Source organism: Podarcis vaucheri, assembly GCF_965113315.1.
Source record: "Podarcis vaucheri genome assembly, chromosome: 14".
Classification (NCBI taxonomy): domain Eukaryota; kingdom Metazoa; phylum Chordata; class Lepidosauria; order Squamata; family Lacertidae; genus Podarcis; species Podarcis vaucheri.
Genome location: NC_138752.1, coordinates 45505726 through 45525608, shown reverse-complemented (window position 1 = coordinate 45525608; position 19883 = coordinate 45505726). Strand labels below are relative to the sequence as shown.

At 46.5% G+C, this 19883-nt stretch overlaps 1 protein-coding gene across 3 annotated transcripts in view; it reads right to left on the bottom strand.

The window, feature by feature from the left end:
* The window catches only part of MAP2K3 (mitogen-activated protein kinase kinase 3), a 70944-nt gene that overhangs the window by 10896 nt on the left and 40165 nt on the right, over positions 1 to 19883 (bottom strand). For all 3 annotated transcript variants that reach the window (XM_082199872.1, XM_082199873.1, XM_082199871.1), the window contains exons 2-8: positions 6744 to 6776; positions 5356 to 5425; positions 4186 to 4234; positions 3634 to 3747; positions 3134 to 3253; positions 2621 to 2737; positions 511 to 562 (exon numbers count right to left, since the gene is read on the bottom strand). In XM_082199872.1, coding sequence (XP_082055998.1) covers positions 511 to 562; positions 2621 to 2737; positions 3134 to 3253; positions 3634 to 3747; positions 4186 to 4234; positions 5356 to 5425; positions 6744 to 6776 — 555 coding nt within the window. The remainder of the gene's footprint in view (positions 1 to 510; positions 563 to 2620; positions 2738 to 3133; positions 3254 to 3633; positions 3748 to 4185; positions 4235 to 5355; positions 5426 to 6743; positions 6777 to 19883) is intronic.

Below are 19883 nucleotides of genomic sequence, written 5' to 3'. Positions count from 1 at the left end.
ATGCTTAAGATGTCAAGGAAATAAACAACTATTTGACTTTTAGAAGACATCTGAAGGCAGCCCTGTTTAGGTAAGTTTTTAATGTCTGGTGTTTTATCATTTTTTATTGTTATTATTATCATTAATTCTGTTGGGAGAGTGGCTGGGGAAACCCAGCCAGACAGGTGGGGTATAAATAATAAACTATTATTATATGCAAGATACAGATGCAAACATGACAAGGTGTGTCCAGTCAGGCAGAATGGAAACTAACTTTAGCAGCTCTGGAATGATTAATGGTGAAGCCACCTTCTATCAGCACAGACTGTTCTCTGCCTCTATCTAGCTCAGTACTGGATATTGACTGGCAACAGCTTGGCAGGGTTCTGGGCAGGCAATCTTTCTATATTGTCTGCAACCAGGATCGTTCCAACAGGAGATGCTGTAGGCTGGCCTCAGGATCTTCCACATCCCAAGAGGAGCTCTACGCCCCCTGCTCAGCCCTCGTAATGCACAAACTCCAATGCCTACCTCTGTGAATCACAGACAGCTTGCTATGCAAATGCTCCAGGGCTCGGACAATCTGGAGAAAGACAAAGAGAGAGAGAGAGGTGTAATTCTAGCTGCAGACCAGCTTTGGCCAACCAGGTGAGCTGCCGTGCTTGGAGCGACCCAGCAGTATAGCCTCCTAACAGAGGGGAGTTGTGAGCAGGAGTGTTACGATATTGAAGCAATGCAGCCGCGAGCTACTGCTAGCTTGAAAGCAAAACATAATGGGAATGTTGGGACTGTTCCGTGGGAAACAGAGGGGCAGTCAATTCACAGTGCAGAGGGCACCGGAATTAGCTCAGAGTGTAATATGAGCTGTACAGGAAGTACAGGAGGAGTTTGTCTCTCGGCTGTTGGAGTTTGAAGAGAGCGGTCGTGTTTTCTGTAACGCTGCAAAGACAGAAATAAAGGCATGTAAATACGTTTCTGTCTATCTCTTTCCCCTGCCTGGGGGGGCAGGAAAGAGTGGTGTGTTCTTCTCACGCTGAGAAGGATCGCCTATCGCGACCTCTGCCTGGATCTTGCCGGGAAAGCAGACAGGGAGGTCAACAGGAGACCAAGCCGGGTGCCTGGGAGATAAAGGCTTGATTTCCGACAGGTTCCCCTGTCGGCAGGGGGGCGTATTCAGCCCCCTGTATCAGCTTACCTGGCTGCCGCGCTACGCCTGTAGGCCAGCCAATAGGACTGGCTTGTGGGCAGGGTTTAGCCGCATTCAAGCAGCCGCGGCAGCTCCATCTTCACATTCTGTGCCCCTTTGTCATCAGATCACCCGGCCACCCGCCCTTTAGATCATATTTATGTGTCTGACCTTGCTATGGACTCAGGGTGGTTGCCCTGGGGGCCTGGTAGGAATGTTTCTCCATCTGGCAAATTGGAAGCAGCCTCTTGATTTTTCACTTACCTCGTAGCAAACCGTCACAACTTTTTGGGTATTGGCGGTTAGGCATTGGAATATGTGTCGTGTGTTGGAGGGCAGGTGTGGCCATCACCTACCCTCCCCTTGTGTAGATATTCCTTTAAAGGAATCCGGCGGTTGTGGATCTTGTCCGCTGCCTTGCTGGTGGCTAGGGCCATGGCATGGCCCCCAGTGACATCAGGGGAAGCTTCAGTTGTACAGTGGTACCTCAGGTTAAGTACTTAAATTCGTTTTGGAGGTCCGTTCTTAACCTGAAACTGTTCTTAACCTGAAGCACCTCTTTAGCTAATGGGGCCTCCTGCTGCTGCTGTGCCGCCGCTGCACAATTTCTGTTCTCATCCTGAAGCAAAATTCTTAACCCGAGGTATTATTTCTGGGTTAGCGGAGTCTGTAACTTCAAGCATATGTAACCTGAAGCATATGTAACCCGAGGTACCACTGTATTTGCATCAACAAGCTCCTCCCACTGGTTGTTAACCTTCAGATGACTCCCCGCTGAGCGGGGTGGAGTCATGTATAGACTGTTTGATCCAATGCCTAAAGCCAATAAATAGCACTCACATGCTGTAACCAATAAAGTTGTGGCCTTCTTTAGCCCATTAACCTTAAATTCATGTGTCCCTGTGTCTTATTTATCTCTAAGCGGGTGGCGGGCCCTAGACTCACAAATCACGCTATGCAAGCTAGAGTTAACTCTATTAGCAAAAAACACAATCTGCAAAGGAGTATCAGGCCTAATGAGCACAGCAACTCATCTCCAATAAGTCTTGCCCCCATGAGACTGAATGTCCCCCATCTCCCCACAGCTGCCTAAGTCCCCTCTTCTCCAAATAATCAGAGACTGCGCCTGCAGGTATCTCCCTTCTGCCCATTTCATGCCTCTTCTGGTTCTGGGAGGCAAGTAGGGAAGGGAGTTTGTTGCAGCAGGAGGGGGAGATACACACGCCTCTTCACCAGCCTGAAATAAGCAGCTTGGGGAGACATATGGAAGTTCAATTAATAAAAAGGGTTTTGCACGACCCCACCCTGATTTCAAAGAGAAGCTGGGGTCTCTCCATCTGTGTTGGCTGCTGCATTCTGCGCTTAGCAATCATGCAGACTGCTCTCCCTGGCTCACTTGCTATGGGTGGGTGGGTCCCACAGCAACCTTCCCCAGAGAAAGAAGGTGCCACTCACAGACACGGTTATTTTCCCAAGTATGTCTTCGGGGATCGTCTTCTTCTTTTCCAGGACCCTCTTATAAAATTTATCCAGAGACGTGTCCATTAGCTCCATGCAGATCCACACATCACCCTGAAAAGAAGGGAGGGAGAGAAGGAGGAGAGAGATGAATTGGTTGGCCTTCGTCAGAGGACTGAACCTTTAGCAGGTCCTGCCCTGTGGAACTCCCTGCCAATGGAAGGGCGTGGCAGGAGTCATCCCTGCTTTATTTCGAGACATGCCTTTGGAACTTGATTTTTCAAAAATGCGCTTTATTGAGAACGCTATTTGTTTAACCACTTATTACTTAAGTGTTACATTTTTTGTGCCGTATACCTCAAATAAATAAATAAATAAATAAGAAAGACATCTGGGGGGGCATCAGGTTGGCTTCCCCCTGCTTTTCAGCAAACGCTTCAGAGGTTGTGTTCGCTGTCTGAGGTGGCCGGCAAAAATGAAGGGGCTCTGGCCTCCCCGCTGCTCACCTACCTCTCTGAAAAGGGCTCCGTAGAATGTGACAGTGTAAAAGCAGTCCACGGTCCTCATGGAAATATCCAAGTCCATCACTAGCCTCTTCTGTTCCTGAGAGTTCACAGTGGCTCGGATTCTCTGCAGAGAGTGGGAAAGGAAAAAGGAAATAACCATACGGTCAAGGCTTCAGGAAAACTATTCCTCCCCTGGTTGTTTTAAAGTCTGGAACGGATTAATCCATTTTGCATTACTTTCTATAGGAAAGTGCACCTTGGTTTTGGAATGCTTTGGTTTTGGAACGGACTTCCGGAACGGATTAAGTTTGAGAACCAAGTTACCACTGTATTATAAAAGATGCAGGAGGAAATGACTAACAACAGGACCCACAAAGGGGAGGAGGGGGGTCCAGGAGATTCTTTGGAAATCTTGTTTTTATGATGTAGGTTGGCTATGTAATTGTAAAACTTTAATCTGAAAAACCAAACAAATAAATATTTATATAGTACTGCAGCTCTTACCTTCACAGCCATGGTGGTGTCGCTCTGCGCATGATACACTTTCTCCACTACGCCGTAAGCTCCTCTTCCCAACTCTGAAATGCTCACCAAGTCGTCGGCCTCTACTTCGAAATTCTGTTGACCAGGTAAGAGAAAGAAAGACACACAAAAAAATTGAAAAAATAATACATTTAGCTTAGGATCGAGCCAATATTCGTATTGCTAACATCAGCCAGCAACCTTCTTTATCTCTCTCACAAACAAAATTTGTTGTTAAAGAAGTTAAACCTTGATGTGATTTGCCTCTGAGAAACACACATAGCAAGGAAACGTAGAAGAATATTGAAGAACAAAAGGACTTTGGGAAAGGACTTTGTAACCTCAGGTGTAACAAAAAAGGAAGGAGCTGTAATCTATATAAAACCGGACCCCAAACAATTATTTAAAGATGAACAAGGAAGAATTCTTGATAATCCAGAAAACATCACAGGGAGAAAAAAATGTTGTTAATCGATGTGCATGCGCCAAACAAGTAAAAAAAACAAAAACAGAACAACATCAGCATCAACATACCTTCTCACCAACAGTAATGAAAGTCCTGGAATCCAAGTTTCTTGGAGGTCTGCAAGGAAATACAAAGGCTCTATTTAAAAGTCCACCACCTGGTGTCGATTTTCTGAAATTTTGCAATTTGGCTGCTGGTGAGTGTCAAACGGGTACACTCAGTAAAGTCACTAGGGCTCCAGCAAAACCGAGGGGCACATAAATGGGGAGGAGAATCCAAAGTGGAAGTGGGCAACTGTGCCCCTAACAAAGGTGATGTTGGACGCCAACTCCCATCAGCCCCAAGCCAGCATGCACAATGGTCAGGGCTTTATGAGAAAGATATAGTCCAGCAGAGCCACAGACTCCTCTCTCCTTATGTAGACAAGCTATGAGCTGGAGAGCCAGTGTGGTGTAGTGGTTAAGAGCGGTAGTCACGTAATCTGGGAAACCGGGTTCGCATCTCCGCTCCTCCACATGCAGCTGCTGGGTGACCTTGGGCTAGTCACACTTCTGTGAAGTCTCTCAGCCCCACTCACCTCACAGAGTGTTTGTTGTGGGGGAGGAAGGGAAAGGAGAATGTTAGCCGCTTTGAGACTCCTGAAGGGGAGTGAAAGGCGGGATATCAAATCCAAACTCTTCTTCTTCTTCTTCTTCTTATTTGTTTTTATTTATTTATTCAATTTATAAACCGCCCTTTATCAAAAACATCCCAGGGCGGCGTACAACACTAAAAACACATTAAAGGTAAAGGGACCCCTGACCATTAGGGCCAGTCATGGACGACTCTGGGGTTGCAGCGCTCATCTCGCTTTACTGGCCGAGGGAGCCGGCATACAGCTTCCGGGTCATGTGGCCAGCATGACTAAGCCGCTTCTGGCGAACCAGAGCAGCGCACGGAAACGCCATTTACCTTCCCGCCGGAGCGGTACCTATTTATCTACTTGCACTTTGACGTGCTTTCGAACTGCTAGGTTGGCAGGAGCAGGGACTGAGCAATGGGAGCTCACCCCATCGTGGGGATTTGAACCGCTGACCTTCTGATCAGCAAGTCCTAGGCTCTGTGGTTTAACCCACAGCGCCACCCATGCCCCTCTGAAAACACATTACAGAGCACCAATAATTAAAAAAATAAAATAAAAAGCATAACAGCAGACAGCATATTAGGAACTTGCAAGAGAGCGAAGCAGCGGTTCTTACGTTGGTGGGACGGATGACTGCCTGTTTGCTGATGGCATGCTCAAGAGAGGCGGCCGTTTCTTCTTCGGCCCTGGAAAGAAAGAGGACACACACTCTCTTATCATCTTTTTTCGTAGAACTGGAAGGGACCCTAAGGGTCATCTAGTCCAACCCTTGCAATGCCCAACATGGGCCTCGAACGCAAGACCCTGAGATTAAGAGTCGTATGCTCTACCAACTGAGGTACCCCGGGTATTTTTAATAAAGCAAGAACCAGCAGAGGCATAGCAGTGCTGAAATGAGGTTGGGAAGACTCGGGTTCGAATTCACACTCCAACACAATGTTCCCTGGACTGAGTGACCATGGAAAAGTCACTATCTCACCTGCCTCACAGTGTTGCTTCAAGGGAGTAACTTGAGCTCTTTGGAGGGGAGAGGGAATTAAAAAAAAAATGTACACCCAAAATGTAATCAATTAAATCTTGATGTGCCATGTTCAGAATAGGACCAGGTCCTAAACAAATATTCCAAGGTGATGACCTCTCAAGCAAATATGCAAGACAGGGTCTTTTTAAGAGTGGCACCAAAACAATGGAACACATCTCCATGGAGAACCACCAGGGTGTTTCTCCTTAAGGAATCAGTTGAAAACTTCCCCTATGTCACTATACTTTAGCCTGCAACTTTGTATTAAAGGTAAAGGGACCCCTGATCATTAGGTCCAGTCGTGGCTGACTCTGGGGTTGTGGCGCTCATCTCTCTTTATTGGCTGAGGGCGTACATCTTCTGGGTCATGTGGCCAGCATGACTAAGCCGCTTCTGGCAAACCAGAGCAGCACACGGAAACGCCGTTTACCTTCCCACCGGAGCGGTACCTATTTATCTACTTGCACTTTGACATGCTTTTGAAACTGCTAGGTTGGCAGGAGCAGGGACCGAGCAACGGGAGCTCACCCCGTCGCAGGGATTCGAACCGCGACCTTTTGATCAGCAAGTCCTAGGCTCTGTGGTTTAACCCACAGCGCTACCCACGTCTCAACTTTAAACCCTTTAATTAGAATCCTTTAATTTAGCCTTTTTCAGCTGTCTGCTTTGATGGCCTCCCTCCTCTCCTGGCTTCAGCTTCTGCCTCTGAATCTGGCCTTCTCTCTGCCACAGACTCTCCCATCTCACTAAGCCCTGTTACCTTTCCAGCTTTCAACACCACCTCTTCCTAGTCTTCTCCCTCTACTTATCACTGTCCCACCACCAATCCCTGGGCTCTGAGCTCTATTCTCTTAAGAATTCCGAAGCTTGTTCCTCCCACCATTCCTCCGCTTCCAACCAGTCCATGACAGTCCATGGGTGGGGAGAACAAAAAGCACTGTGGAGACAAAGAGATGTTTCCAAAAGTTCAGGTGATCCCTTACCTCCTTTCCGCTTTTCCGAGGATCCTTTAGGATCTATGAGAAAGGAGAAAGAGAAAACAAACTAAGAGCCTAATTCTAGCCAAGCTGCTGTCCAGGTACTAAAGAATTCTAAAACCCCTTCAATGCAGGAATCTTTTGCCCAACGTGGACCTCGAACCCACAACTCTGAAATTAGGAGTCTCATGCAAGAAGTGAGGTTACAGGGAACCAGGCAGAGGGCCTTCTCGGTAGTGGCCCCTGCCCTGTGGAACGCCCTACCATCAGATGTCTGGGGCAACCCAGTTAGGTGGGCAGCATATAGATCAGGCGTACTCGGCCCTCCAGATGTTTTTGGGACTACAACTCCCATGATCCCTACCTAACAGGACCAGTGGTCAGGGATGATGGGAATTGTAGTCTCAAAAACATCTGGAGGGCCAAGTTTGCCTATGCCTGATACAAATATTGAGTTGTTTTTGTTATTATTATTTATTTTGTATTTTTTTCTACTGTGAATTTATGTTGTAACCGCCCTGAGACTTGCAGGTATGGGGCAGTATACAAATTTAATAAAGAATAAATTTATTGTTATTATTGGGCTCTACCACCTGAGCTAGATGGACCAATGATCAATCCATCAATCTTTTTATTTGTACAGTGGTGCCTCGCAAGACGGAAAACTCGCTAGACGAAAGGGTTTTCCATTTTTTGAGCTGCTTCGCAAGACGAATTTCCCTATGGGCTTGCTTTGCAAGACAAAAAACGAAAACATCTTGCAAGTTTGTTTCCGTTTTCTGAACACCGTTAATACAGTTGTGACTTGACTTCGAGGAGCAACTCATAGAACACGATGTGGTAGCCTTTTTTGAGTTTTTTGGTGATTTTTGAAGCTTTTCCAAAACTTATTTTAAACTTTTAAAACTTTTTTTGGGGGGGTTAGGATTTTGGGTTGGGGTGTTTGGAATTCAAGGACTTGGTGTTGGGGAGGGGTTTGCAAGAATCTGGAAGCTTGTGTGTTTTTTCTGCATTTTTATGATTTTCTGTGAACATTGGGCCACTCTGCTGTTTTTTAAAAACATTTCTGGATTTGAATTTCTGTGTGGTGGGTGGCTGGGGGAACAGTTGAGGAGGGGTTTGCAAGAATCTGGGAGCTTGTGTGGTTTTGTTTTGTTTTTGAATTTTTATGATTTTCTGTGACCATTGGGCCACTCTGCTGTTTTTTAAAAACATTTCTGGATTTGAATTTCTGTGTGGTGGGTGGCTGGGGGAACAGTTGAGGAGGGGTTTGCAAGAATCTGGGAGCTTGTGTGGTTTTTTTTGAATTTTTATGATTTTCTGTGACCATTGGGACATGTTGTTTTTTTAAAAAAAGTTTTTCTGTCATGTTTAGAAACTTAATTTATTGTTCCTTCAATTTTTGAAATGCTCTTTACAGTATGTGTGACTTTAAAGAGCACTTAATAAACTCTTGTTGTACCAAATTTGGCTTTGTTTGGACTTTTTTTGACCATAGGAACGCATTAATTGAATTTCAATGCATTCCTATGGGATTTCGTGCTTCGCAAGACGAAAAATTCGCTAGACGAAAAAACTCGCGGAACGAATTAATTTCGTCTTGCAAGGCACCACTGTATGCCACCTTTCCAAAGTTAAAACCATGCTCAAGGCACCTTACAACACATGTACTAACCATGAACATAAGCAAAAGCAGTCAGAAGCAAAACATCAGAACGTACACAACCAAATTGAACGATTTCCACATAAACCAACAATCTGATTTGGTACAAGGCAAACGATCTGATTTGGTACAAGGCCTGGATTTTGCCATTTAACTCCTAACCAGCACGAACCAGCTCTGGGCTGTGGGATGCACAGCACAGTGCCGAATTTCAATTCCCCAGGGTTCCTATCCTTGGGGAGCCAAGGGCAAACAAGCCTTTCTTGACCGCTAGAGGTCGCTACATCTCCAAGCATCTGGAGGGGGGGAAATGAAGCAACCAGTTTGGGACAACGCCGCCTTTTTCGAGAATCCGTTCAAGCTCTTCATTCAGAATGCGGTGGCGGCAGCAACCGCTCACAGGGGGTTATGATCGTTCAGGCCACCAAGTTTCCAAGGCTGGATCCAGCTGGCCAGGACTGGCATTAGCAGGAATCGTTGCTATCCTCAGGATAACTCGAGAGACGGTGCAAAATGTCCATCTTTTCCATGGGAAACTTTGATCTTTAACGGCTTGGGCACAAAGTGTGAGGTTCTTAAGGAGAGCTCTTCTGAATTTCCACGTAACAGCACCAGTGTTGCTGCGTGTTGAGTTATTCCTTGTTCATTTCTTGCAAAGAGGTCAAGATAGCATGCTTGTTTCTTCCTCCCTCCTCAATTAATCGCCACAACAACCCTGTGAAGTAGGCTAGGCTGAGCTGCAGTGACTTCCCCTTGTACAGTGGTTGTTGTTGTTGTTGTTTAGTCGTTTAGTCGTGTCCGACTCTTCGTGACCCCATGGACCAGAGCACGCCAGGCACTTCTGTCCTCCACTGCCTCCCGCAGTTTGATCAAACTCATGCTAGTAGCTTCAAGAACACCATCCAACCATCTCATTCTCTGTCGTCCCCTTCTCCTTGTGCCCTCCATCTTTCCCAACATCAGGGTCTTTTCCAGGGAGTCCTCTCTTCTCATGAGGTGGCCAAAGTATTGGAGCCTCAGCTTCACGATCTGTCCTTCCAGTGAGCACTCAGGGCTGATTTCCTTCAGAATGGAGAGGTTTGATCTTCTTGCAGTCCATGGGACTCTCAAGAGTCTCCTCCAGCACCATAATTCAAAAGCATCAATTCTTCGGCGATCAGCCTTCTTTATGGTCCAGCTCTCACTTCCATACATCACTACTGGGAAAACCATGGCTTTTACTATACGGACCTTTGTATACAGTGGTACCTTGGGTTAAGTACTTAATTCGTTCAGGAGGTCCGTACTTAACCTGAAACTGTTCTTAACCTGAAGCACCACTTTAGCTAATGGGACCTCCTGCTGCCACGCCGCCACAGGAGCCAGATTTCTGTTCTTATCCTGAAGCAAAGTTCTTAACCTAAAGCACTATTTCTGGGTTAGCGGAGTCTGTAACCTGAAGCGTATGCAATACTTCCACTGTATAGGGAAGTTTGTAATGTTTGGTGTCTTATTGTATTTTTAAAAAATATTTTGCTGGAAGCTGCCCAGAGTGGCGAGCTAGTCAGATGGGTGGCATATAAACAACAACAAAAACATTAAAAACAAAAACTATGACAGCTCCCCCAAAGTCACCCTGTGAGATTCATGGCCAATATCAGTGGCCAACTCTGGTACTATGGCGCCCTGTGCAAGGTCAAAATGTGGCACACAGACATGCCCAGTCCTTGCTGGGCCTTGGCAAGATCTGTTGATGGCCCTTGACGCTCTGTCTGATTAACGCCTGGCTCCCCCTGCTAGAAAGCTTTCGCCTGACACATTCCAAAATGCACACCCAACGTCCGTTCTGCAGGAGCAGGCTGCATAAAGAATGGAGGGAGGATTTGTAATAATTCTGGTAAAGAGAGGGGGAGCTTGCAGCGCCAGGATTGCAACAGCAGCTTCAACACAGATGATGTGAGCTAAAGGGAAAATCTGTAGTCAAGCCGCAGAACATCTGACTTGCATGTAGAACATGGGTAGGCAAACTAAGGCCCGGGGGCCGGATCCGGCCCAATCACCTTCTAAATCCGGCCCACGGACGGTCCAGGAATCAGCATGTTTTTACATGAGTAGAATGTGTCCTTTTATTTAAAATGCATCTCTGGGTTATTTGTGGGGCATAGGAATTCATTCATTATTATTTTTTCAAAATGTAGTCCGGCCCCCACAAGGTCTGAGAGACAGTGGACTGGCCCCCTGCTGAAAAAGTTTGCTGACCCCTGATGCAGAAGGTCCCAATTCCATAGCACTTCCCGGCACAGTTAGAGAAGACTCCCCATCGGAAAGAAATGGAAAGCCATCCCCAATCAGCAAAACAGTTAGAAGGATCAGTCGTCTCACTTAGTAGAAGAAAACTTCCTGCGCTGCCAACCACAGTCTAGGCTCCAAACCACAAATTGTGCCCCCAATATTCAGGCAGACCATAGCATCTATTGTTTCCGTTCCCCTATGCTTCAAAAGTCCCCGAATCCTACCCCCAAACCAAAGCCTCTCGAGGCCAAAGCAACATCACAATTTGTCAGCTCACATGCAACACCAAACCATGATCCGCCTGAACCATGGTTTGAAAAAAAAAACAAACAGCTTCAACAGCCACTCACAAACCATAGCTCTATCAGGTGGGAGCCGGTGCAGATGCCACAATAAATCAAGCATGCAAAAAAAAAATCACAGTTTCAGAGTCGAGTCTGAACCCTCTCAGTCTCAGCCGAGCACCCTGAGCAAATTTGTGGTTCTCCTGGAGACGTGAAGATGTAGAATGGAGCTTGCAAAACTCAAAGAGATCGTGGGAAGGGTTAACTGGGGGGAGAGAAATTGTCCAACACCATCGCAAAAGAGCGCCAGTGATGTCAGCCTGGAACAGCAGGCAGCAGGACAATAGCCATTCATTACGGCCTTCATGAAGGAGGCGGCAGCAATGGAATATCCTCCTATTTTCTGCTAGTGTGAAAGGCCTGAGAGGAGCCATTAACTGCAAAGGGCCTCTACTGCTCGGGACAGGTTTACATGGAAAAAATGTTCCGAAACACAAAATGGCCTCCATGCACTTTTCAAGACAGAGCTTTTTGGGTAGGGGGGAGGAGTGGACGGCCAATATTCAAGTTCTGCTTCCGGCCTCATCTGCACTAAGCATCTGAAGCAGTTTCATGCCACTTTAAACCACCAAGGCTTACCCCAAGAATTATGGGAGCTGTAGTTTCTTAAGCGTACTGAGGGTTCTTAGGAGAACCTCGTTCTCCTCACTGAACAAATTCCCATAGTTCCCTGGGAAGAGGGATCGACAGTTAAGCCACTCCGGGAACTAGCTCTGGGAGGAGACTAAAGGGGGGGGGGGTTCCTCTCCTAACACCTCACTTAACAAATGGGGGAAGCCATGACTGTTTAAAGTGCTTTTACAGTCATACCTCGGAAGTCGAACGGAATCCGTTCCGGAAGTCCGTTCAACTTCCAAAACGTTCAGAAACCAAAGCGCAGCTTCCGATAGGCTGCAGGAAACTCTTGCAGCCTGTCAGATTCTCCATCGGACATTCGGGTTCCAAAGAACATTCGCAAACCAAAACAGTCACTTCTGGGTTTGCGACGTTCGGGAGCCAAAACATCCGAGTACCAAGGCGTTCAGGATCCAAGGAACGACTGTACAGTGCTTTAAATGTTCAGCAAAGATGGGGCCAAAAAGAGTTGGGAGATAGAGATAGATAGATAGATAGATAGATAGATAGATAGATAGACAGACAGACAGAGTGGTACCTCAGTTTACAAACTTAATCCGTTCCGGAAGTCCATTCTTAAACTGAAACTGTTCTTAAACCGAGGCACCCTTTCCCTAATGAGGCCTCCCGCCGCCCGTGCGCTTCCACTGTTTGGATTCCGTTCTTAGACCGAAGTAAAGTTCTCAAACTGTTTCTGGTTTTGCGGAGTTTGTAAACCAAATTGTTCTTAAATAGGACTGTTCTTAAACCGAGGTACCACTGTACCCTGTTTCCCGTTGCAAACGGACAGCCAGAGCATGCATGGGGAGGCCTGTTCTAGCTGTCACCCTTTTCAAAGCTGGGGCTCACTTGCTCCCCAAACCTGGAAAACCTGGAACCAGCTACTTGGTGTAATGAGTCCGTTTTGACAACCTGCGGCTCCTGACCTTTCTCCAGCCCCAAGGTTCAGAGGAAGCCTGGGATCTCTCATCTCGAGAGAAGAGGCAGTCAGCTCACAAGACCTGAAAAGCAGAGCTGAAGCATGCAAAGGCCCCGTCTGTCTGTCCCGTTTACCTACCCCATCCCTGAGATCTACCTGCAACCTGGCAAGGAGGGGCAGAGGCTCCACATGCCCCTCCCCACGGTCTTGTGCAAATTTCTCCCCAAGAGATGTGGCTTCATGCAAAAAATAATGGAACGCAGAAAATGTTCCTTTGCCCTAAACCGAGTGTGTAACTTGGACCTCAAAAGGCAAACAGAAATGAATTAGAGGGAAAACCCTTTAAGCACATTTAATGTTACATTTAAAAAATAAATAAATGCAAAGCTTTACCTGGAAATTAATTTTCTCCGAATACCTGGTAGTATAGTATTTGATGCATAATAGCATTGTGTTCTTAAGACATATGAAAACTCAAGTGAATATTATTTACGAATAAATAAATAAATAAGAATACCCGGAAGTATTTCAAGGAATGGCCTGTAGTTTCCTTACATTGTTTAAGAAAACTATATAGGCCATGCCTTGAAATATTTCCGGGTATTCTTCTGTTTTTATCTCTAACCTTTCTTGAATTTTCAGATATTTTAAGGAGGGAACAAAGGCACCGGGGAAAAACATTAGCATTTGTAAATTTTAACACATCCCAAAAGCGGTGCACCCATACACACACACACACATTTGAATTAATTGCAACTCTAAAACTGCCTGATGTTTGACTGGTGTTGCAGCTATTAATGTTTTTTAGAAAATGAAAAGCTTTCCAATACTCTGATTTCTCTTCCTCCCCGCCATGAAAAGTTCCCCAGCCATGTTACTACCCACCTCCCAAATTCAGGCAGATTTTAAAATGTAGGTTAGTAAGGGGTTGGCTAAGGTGTTGGGGGGGGGGGGAAACCTGCCAAGGGCTCAGCCGTAGACTGAATTACTGTGTGAACCGTCCCTTTGTCACCCATAAAATGAGTGGCTGCAACAAGGCTGGTCTGCTTAGTGTCAGGCGCTGTAAATCTTTTCATAGCTGAGGGGGTGTATGTTCCCCGCTGCTGCATTCCAGCGAGCAGGTAAAAACCCTTAATCTTGCCCTCCGACTAGACGCCAATTTATTATTATTTTAAAATGCCCATCTTTTAACAGTTTATTAGTGAACTCTGTTCGTAGGGACTTCTGCAGAATTTAGAATGCTGCAGGAGGCAAAGGGGTAGAAATTTGGGACAGGCGACAAGAAAGGTCCCGAGAGAGAATTGTTCAACATTTACCAAGCGCATTTTGCACCTGGCGATTATCCGCCACTTCCAACCAAGTGAAGATGCCCAGGTGCCATAATGTCACCTGACGTTTGGATCTTGCCTGTTTTCACAAGCAAATCCTGTAGAATTCGACCCATGATATTTTATCTGCACCATCGGAACGAAATTCAGGAACCAAAGAGTAGTGTTATGGGGGAAAATAGAACTTTTGAGCCCTCCGGCCCCCAAACGGCATCTAAGACATTCATTTTGGCGACTGTAATCCGGGTTTAAAGGAGCCATTTGGTGCCTAGTTTATATATCTGAGTTTCTAACACTGAGAGACCCCATGCTAATGAGAGAAGGGGGAAAGCGTATTTCTAGGTCAGGCAATCCAAAACCCTGCATGAAGGAAACCCAAAATTCTACAATCAGCATAAAATTAGGCCAATTGGCTTATTTTCCTTGAGGAACTTCTGCAGCAGTCTGCTATTTTTGCTCCTCTGCTTTCCCAAACTGTTAAACGAGAAGCAGCGCCAGCTTCTGAAGTCCTGCCACCCAGAAGTTCTTACTCAGATGCCTCCCTGGGATTCTGGGATTCCAGCAGCCATCGCCCCCATTCACTTTCAAGCACATCCTCGGATCCTTGAGGACTAGAGACTTGCTCCCCCCACCCCAAAGTGAAATCTGGGGTGGATCAGGAAGCTGGAACGCCGTGTCCACAAACTGCAGCCCACAACTTCTACGGAGAGAGTGTGACACACAAGGGAGGGAGTTCTGCTCATCGGTAGACGGGCACAGCTATCAATGGAGGGGTCTCCCATAGGTGGCCAGATTCTTAGGTCCAAACTTTGCCCCCTTTCCTCCACAAACAGGGGTGCGAGTACGATGTCGCTAGCAAATCCTACTTCTTCAAGGATACAGAGTCTAGTTCCAGATTATTATTATTATTATTCATTTATTTTGTTAGTGGCATCTTATCTAAGGGACCACTGTAAACAGATGAAAACACTAGAAGGATCGCAGTAACACTTGAATGTAGCAAATATTATGGACAAAATGGGAGACATATAACATGGAATACGCAATAAAAAGGATGACAATAGGACCCCACGGATATGTATTTTGTATTGTACTGTTTAATTCTACATTTGTAAAACCAAAGAAAAACTATTTTTTAAAAAAATAAAATTATTAGTTGCATCTTTTGCCACAGCAACTCAAAGCGACTTACAATATTTTAATTTTTAAGCAAAAAACAAGCACATACATACATTAAAACCAGTATTTAAAAAATCTAAAAGACGCATGGGGTTTTTTTGGGGGGTGGGAAGCTATATTTAAATACTATATAAATTTAAATGATAAATAAAATGATAAAAGATGAAACCAGGGCAGTTATACGCAATTCCTCTTTCAATACTGTTTGTGCCTGCAGTGTTTTGGGATTGAACCTACTGCTTTGTTTCCAACTAATTCATTCCCTGTATCTTCCTACCAAAATACGGCATCTTTTTAATACCACTGTTTTTGGAGGGTTGTCCCTCCAGATGGCAATAATGCATTAACACTGGGGAAGCATCACAGAAAAAATAAAGCAGAATGATACTGCATGGACAGTCCAACATATCAGTCCAATATATATCCACCACCAAAGCACTATCATTACATCTCTGAAAAGTTGCAGAAAATGCTTGCAAAAAGACCCCACACATCTGGAGGGGGCCTACATTAGAATAATCACCGTGTAGGGCAGGGGTCAGCAAACTTTTTCAGCAGGGGGCCAGTCCACTGTCCCTCAGACCTTTTGGGGGGCTGGGCTATATTTCGGGGGGGAGAGAGAAAATGAACGAATTCCTATGCCCCACAAGTAACTCAGAGATGCATTTTAAATACAGTGGTGCCTCGCAAGACGAAATTAATTCGTTCCGCAAGTTTTTTCTTCTTGCGAGTTTTTCGTCTTGCGATGCACGGTTTCCCATAGGAATGCATTGAAAATCAATTAATGCATTCCTAGGGAAACCGCCTTCAGACCAGGTCCGGGGACAGTGTGTCCCCGGACCTCTTCTGAAGGCTGGGGGGGGGGGACAAGGGCTTTTATTCCCACCCCCAGCCTTCAGAAAGCTGGCCATCTGGAGCGGGGCGGGCTTCGCCCCCGGCTCCCGATGGCCGTGCAGAGCCCGCGCTGATCCCGGCACGGCAGACAGCTCTGCGCCCATCCCGAGCGGGGCGGGACTTCTCTGCTGTCCCGGGGAGATTTTAAAATGCTGGGGGTCGGCTGCGAACGCTTCGCTCCCGCCCGCCAGCATTTTAAGATCGCCCGGGGCAGCGGAGAAGTCTCCGCTGTCCCGGGAAGGCAGGCGGGGGGAGCAAAGACTTTTGCCCCCCGCCGGCCTTCAGAAGAGGTCCAGGACCTCTTCTGAAGGCCGGCTGTGGGCGAAAGTCTTTGCTCCCGACCGCCAGCAATTTAAAACAGGTCCCCGGAGATTTCCCTATGGGCTTTCGTCTTGCGAAGCAAGCCCATAGGGAAATTCGTCTTGCGAAGTGCCTCCGAAACAGAAAACCCTTTCGTCTTGCGGGTTTTCCGTCTTGCGAGGCATTCGTCTTGCGGGGTACCACTGTAAAAGGACACATTTGTAAAAATACGCTGGTTCCTGGACCGTCCATGGGCCAGATTTAGAAGGTGATTGGGCCGGATCCGGCCCCCGGGCTTTAGTTTGCCTACCCATGCTGTAGGGTGCAGGTTAGACAACCACCCCACCCCTCCACAAATCTTCAGGCTGCAGTTTATAGCAACGAGAAAAGCATCTTCAAACCCACCGTCTCAATGCCTGTGCCCTTGTTAACATTTTTATTTCCTTAGCGACACCATTGCAACACCTCCGAAATTAAAGGATGGGTTGCAACCTCACGTTGCATTGCAATCTCCACCCTTCTGACACACCAGCTTCCTGGAACACCTCAAGCCAGGAGCATGCATGAAAATATGCACATTTGGTGACCTGTTCCTAACCCAACAAGCTCTGCTGGAAATTCCGCCTTTCTGTTTTGGAGGCCTTGTCAACGTTTGCTGCGGCTACAGTTTCAAGGTTGCCTCTTTTGCTAAGGCTCCAGCGCAGTTCCCTCCGCCTCTTGTATACCTCTTCAACACCGCACAAACACACACAGGGCAAAGAAAAGCTATAAATAGCACAAGGAGATTTACACTCAGCTGACACTTCTCCGAATACTTGTCTGAGCAAGCAGGAGGATGACAAACCAAAACGGAGAGACAAGGAAAGAGAATTCCAGCTGGTCTAAAAATCCCCCCCAAAAAAACCCAGGAATTGCACATTAACTAAATGCCAGTTTGCAGGGAAGGGTTCTGTAAAGTACGAGGATAACAGGACCGCTCACTCATCTAACCAAGGAGAATGCATACAGCTTAGGAGCCATCTTTCTGCCTAATGTGCTTTCAGGTGCTACAGGCAAGAAGCGGCAAGACTCTGTATACCAGCTGCAAGCGAAGAGACGGCTGTTGCACCCAAGAGTCCTGCTTGAGAGCTTCCCAGAAACATCTGCTTAGCCAGTGCGAGAGCAGGAAGCTGGATTAGGCAAGGCTTCTGCCTGATATGGCAGCCTCTTCTTATATTCTGATGCTCTTATACGGTATTAGACAAATGGACCAAAGTGAAGGCTCTACATTTTGGAGGGAGTCTGCCTCCGAACTGCAGCTGCTGGAAATCGCCAAGTCCCAGAAGAGCGAAGCTGCAACTCAGATCCCATTCGTGGATTTTTCATTGGGGTATCTTTTTGGCCACTGTGAAAACAGGGCACTGGACCAGAGAGAGCTGTCCTTAAATCCTCAAGGCCACTATGTGTTTGGTGCTGCTCCACGCATCTTGCAAAGTTCACTCGCACGGGCTTGCATGTGTAGTTTGCAAACAGATTCCTAACTTGCAGGCTGCTTTTAACAATGCAGCCAGGAAACTAGTTTAAGCACTTCATTACTGGCAATGTGCAGCCCAGACAGAGAGATGCACAAATTCTGGTGTAGCTTTGTTTAGGGGGGGGTTGAGGGTTCTCTAATTTTTTTTTTGGCTGGCATGGGTAGCCAAAACACATTCCTCCTAATACACGCAGCTAACAGCCACTATAGCCAGTAGAAGAACCTGCGCTGTGCTAAAGAATGTGCCGCCACACCGGTTGCGGGGAAAGAGAACAAGCAGTCCTCGCCCGTACTCTTGTCGACCAACTAACCCCGTAAATAAAATCGAAAAGATAAAACTGCTGTTCTGCACAATGTCATTCTTACCTTTAGGAATTACAGAGAAGCCGATTGTTGACATTTGACCTATTAGTGGACAAGCAAGCAGCACACTCACCTATCCTCAATATCTTGCCAAAACAATCCAGGCAACAATTGTTTTCCAAGGGGCGTGCTTTTAAATTATTTCACTTCCATTGCATTACCTTTTCTTTCACCCTGAGGCCTTCCTCCAATTCCCCTAGTGGAAACCCTTCATAAACACATCCAAAATCACTTGGAGGATTCGGGTTGCTGGGTTGTTTTTTTAATGGTATGTTTGGGGCATCAACCACCAGCCCTCTCCTAAATCCTTGATTTGTTTGGTACCAAGTGTGGATTTTTGCTAGCCTTCCAGACGATCACTCCAACAATATCAAAGCTCCAGGAAGGAGACTCTTGTTATATTCTGGGTTAGCAATTCTACAGCGGACAGCACCTAGCGTTTCACTTGGAATTCTCCCTGCCTTGCAGACCATGCGTCAAGAGAGAATTGCACATGTGCATTCAGCGCATGAGCAGAGTGAAGCACAAAATGATCAACCAAAGTCATGCACATCCAGGAGAGCTGGGTAGAGATCCCTACTCAGGTACCAAGGTTTCACGGAGGATCTTGGCCCATTCACACTATACCAGTCTAACCACAATCACAGGATGGGTTTAAGGGATAAAAACCCAGAAGGCTACTCTGAGCTCCTGGAAGACAAGAATAAATACTGTAAAAGTAATGCTGCAAACAGAGACCAATGTGCTGCAGTTTGAAGAACTCCTGTTCCTGGTTTAGAGGTCCGTCCCCCCTCCAACAATCAAGAGGTATATACATTTTATGGAATAAATAAATACAAAGCCAGCCTGCGTCTCTTCCAGAACACACATTCTAGCCCCCCCCCATCCAAGAGAGCTCAGCATTCTATGGTCACTGAGCATCTTCAAGCTTCACTGGACAATACTGTAGTGTGTGTGTGTGTGTGTGTGTGTGTGTTTTGGGGGGGTGGTTGCAGAAATACTCCAAACTCTTAAACAACTCCACCCCCCTCGTTCTACCCGGACACTGAAGTCCAGCGCCGAGGGCCTTCTGGTGGTTCCCTCACTGCGAGAAGCCAAGTTACTGGGAACCAGGCAGAGGGCCTTCTTGGTAGTGGCACTCGCCCTGTGGAACGCCCTCCCACCAGATGTCAAAGAGAAAAACAACTACCAGACTTTTAGAAGATATCTGAAGGAAGCCCTGTTTAGGGAAGCTTTTAATGTCTGATGGATTACTGTATTTTAGTATTTTGTTGGAAGCCGCCCAGAGTGGCTGGTGAAGCCCCGCCAGATGGCCGGGGTATAATTAATTAATTAATTAATTAATATTTTTATTAAGGGTAACATGTAAGAGTTTGGGGGTACTTCTGCAAAGCTCGAATTTCCTCTGAGCACACAGGGTGACCTGTTCCAACTTGGCTACAGTTATGTTGGCACTCAGAAGCCGCGTTCACTATTAGATGGAGATACACCTGGCATCAAATACCGCGCTAAGTGCCAAGCTGACAAAACTTTTATTTGCCCAGACATTTCGGTGTACAATGTCTTCAGCTGTTTGGATGGCTTTATTCCTCCAAGTCTCCATCTGCACTATACTTTTAAAGCACTATCATAGCACTTTCAAGTGTCATGGCTTGCCACCCGAAGAATACTGGGAGCCGCCGTTTGCTAAGTTTTCTGGGTGTTGTTAGGAGATTCCCAGTGCCCCTTTGCAAAACTAAAATTCCTGGAGTTCCCTT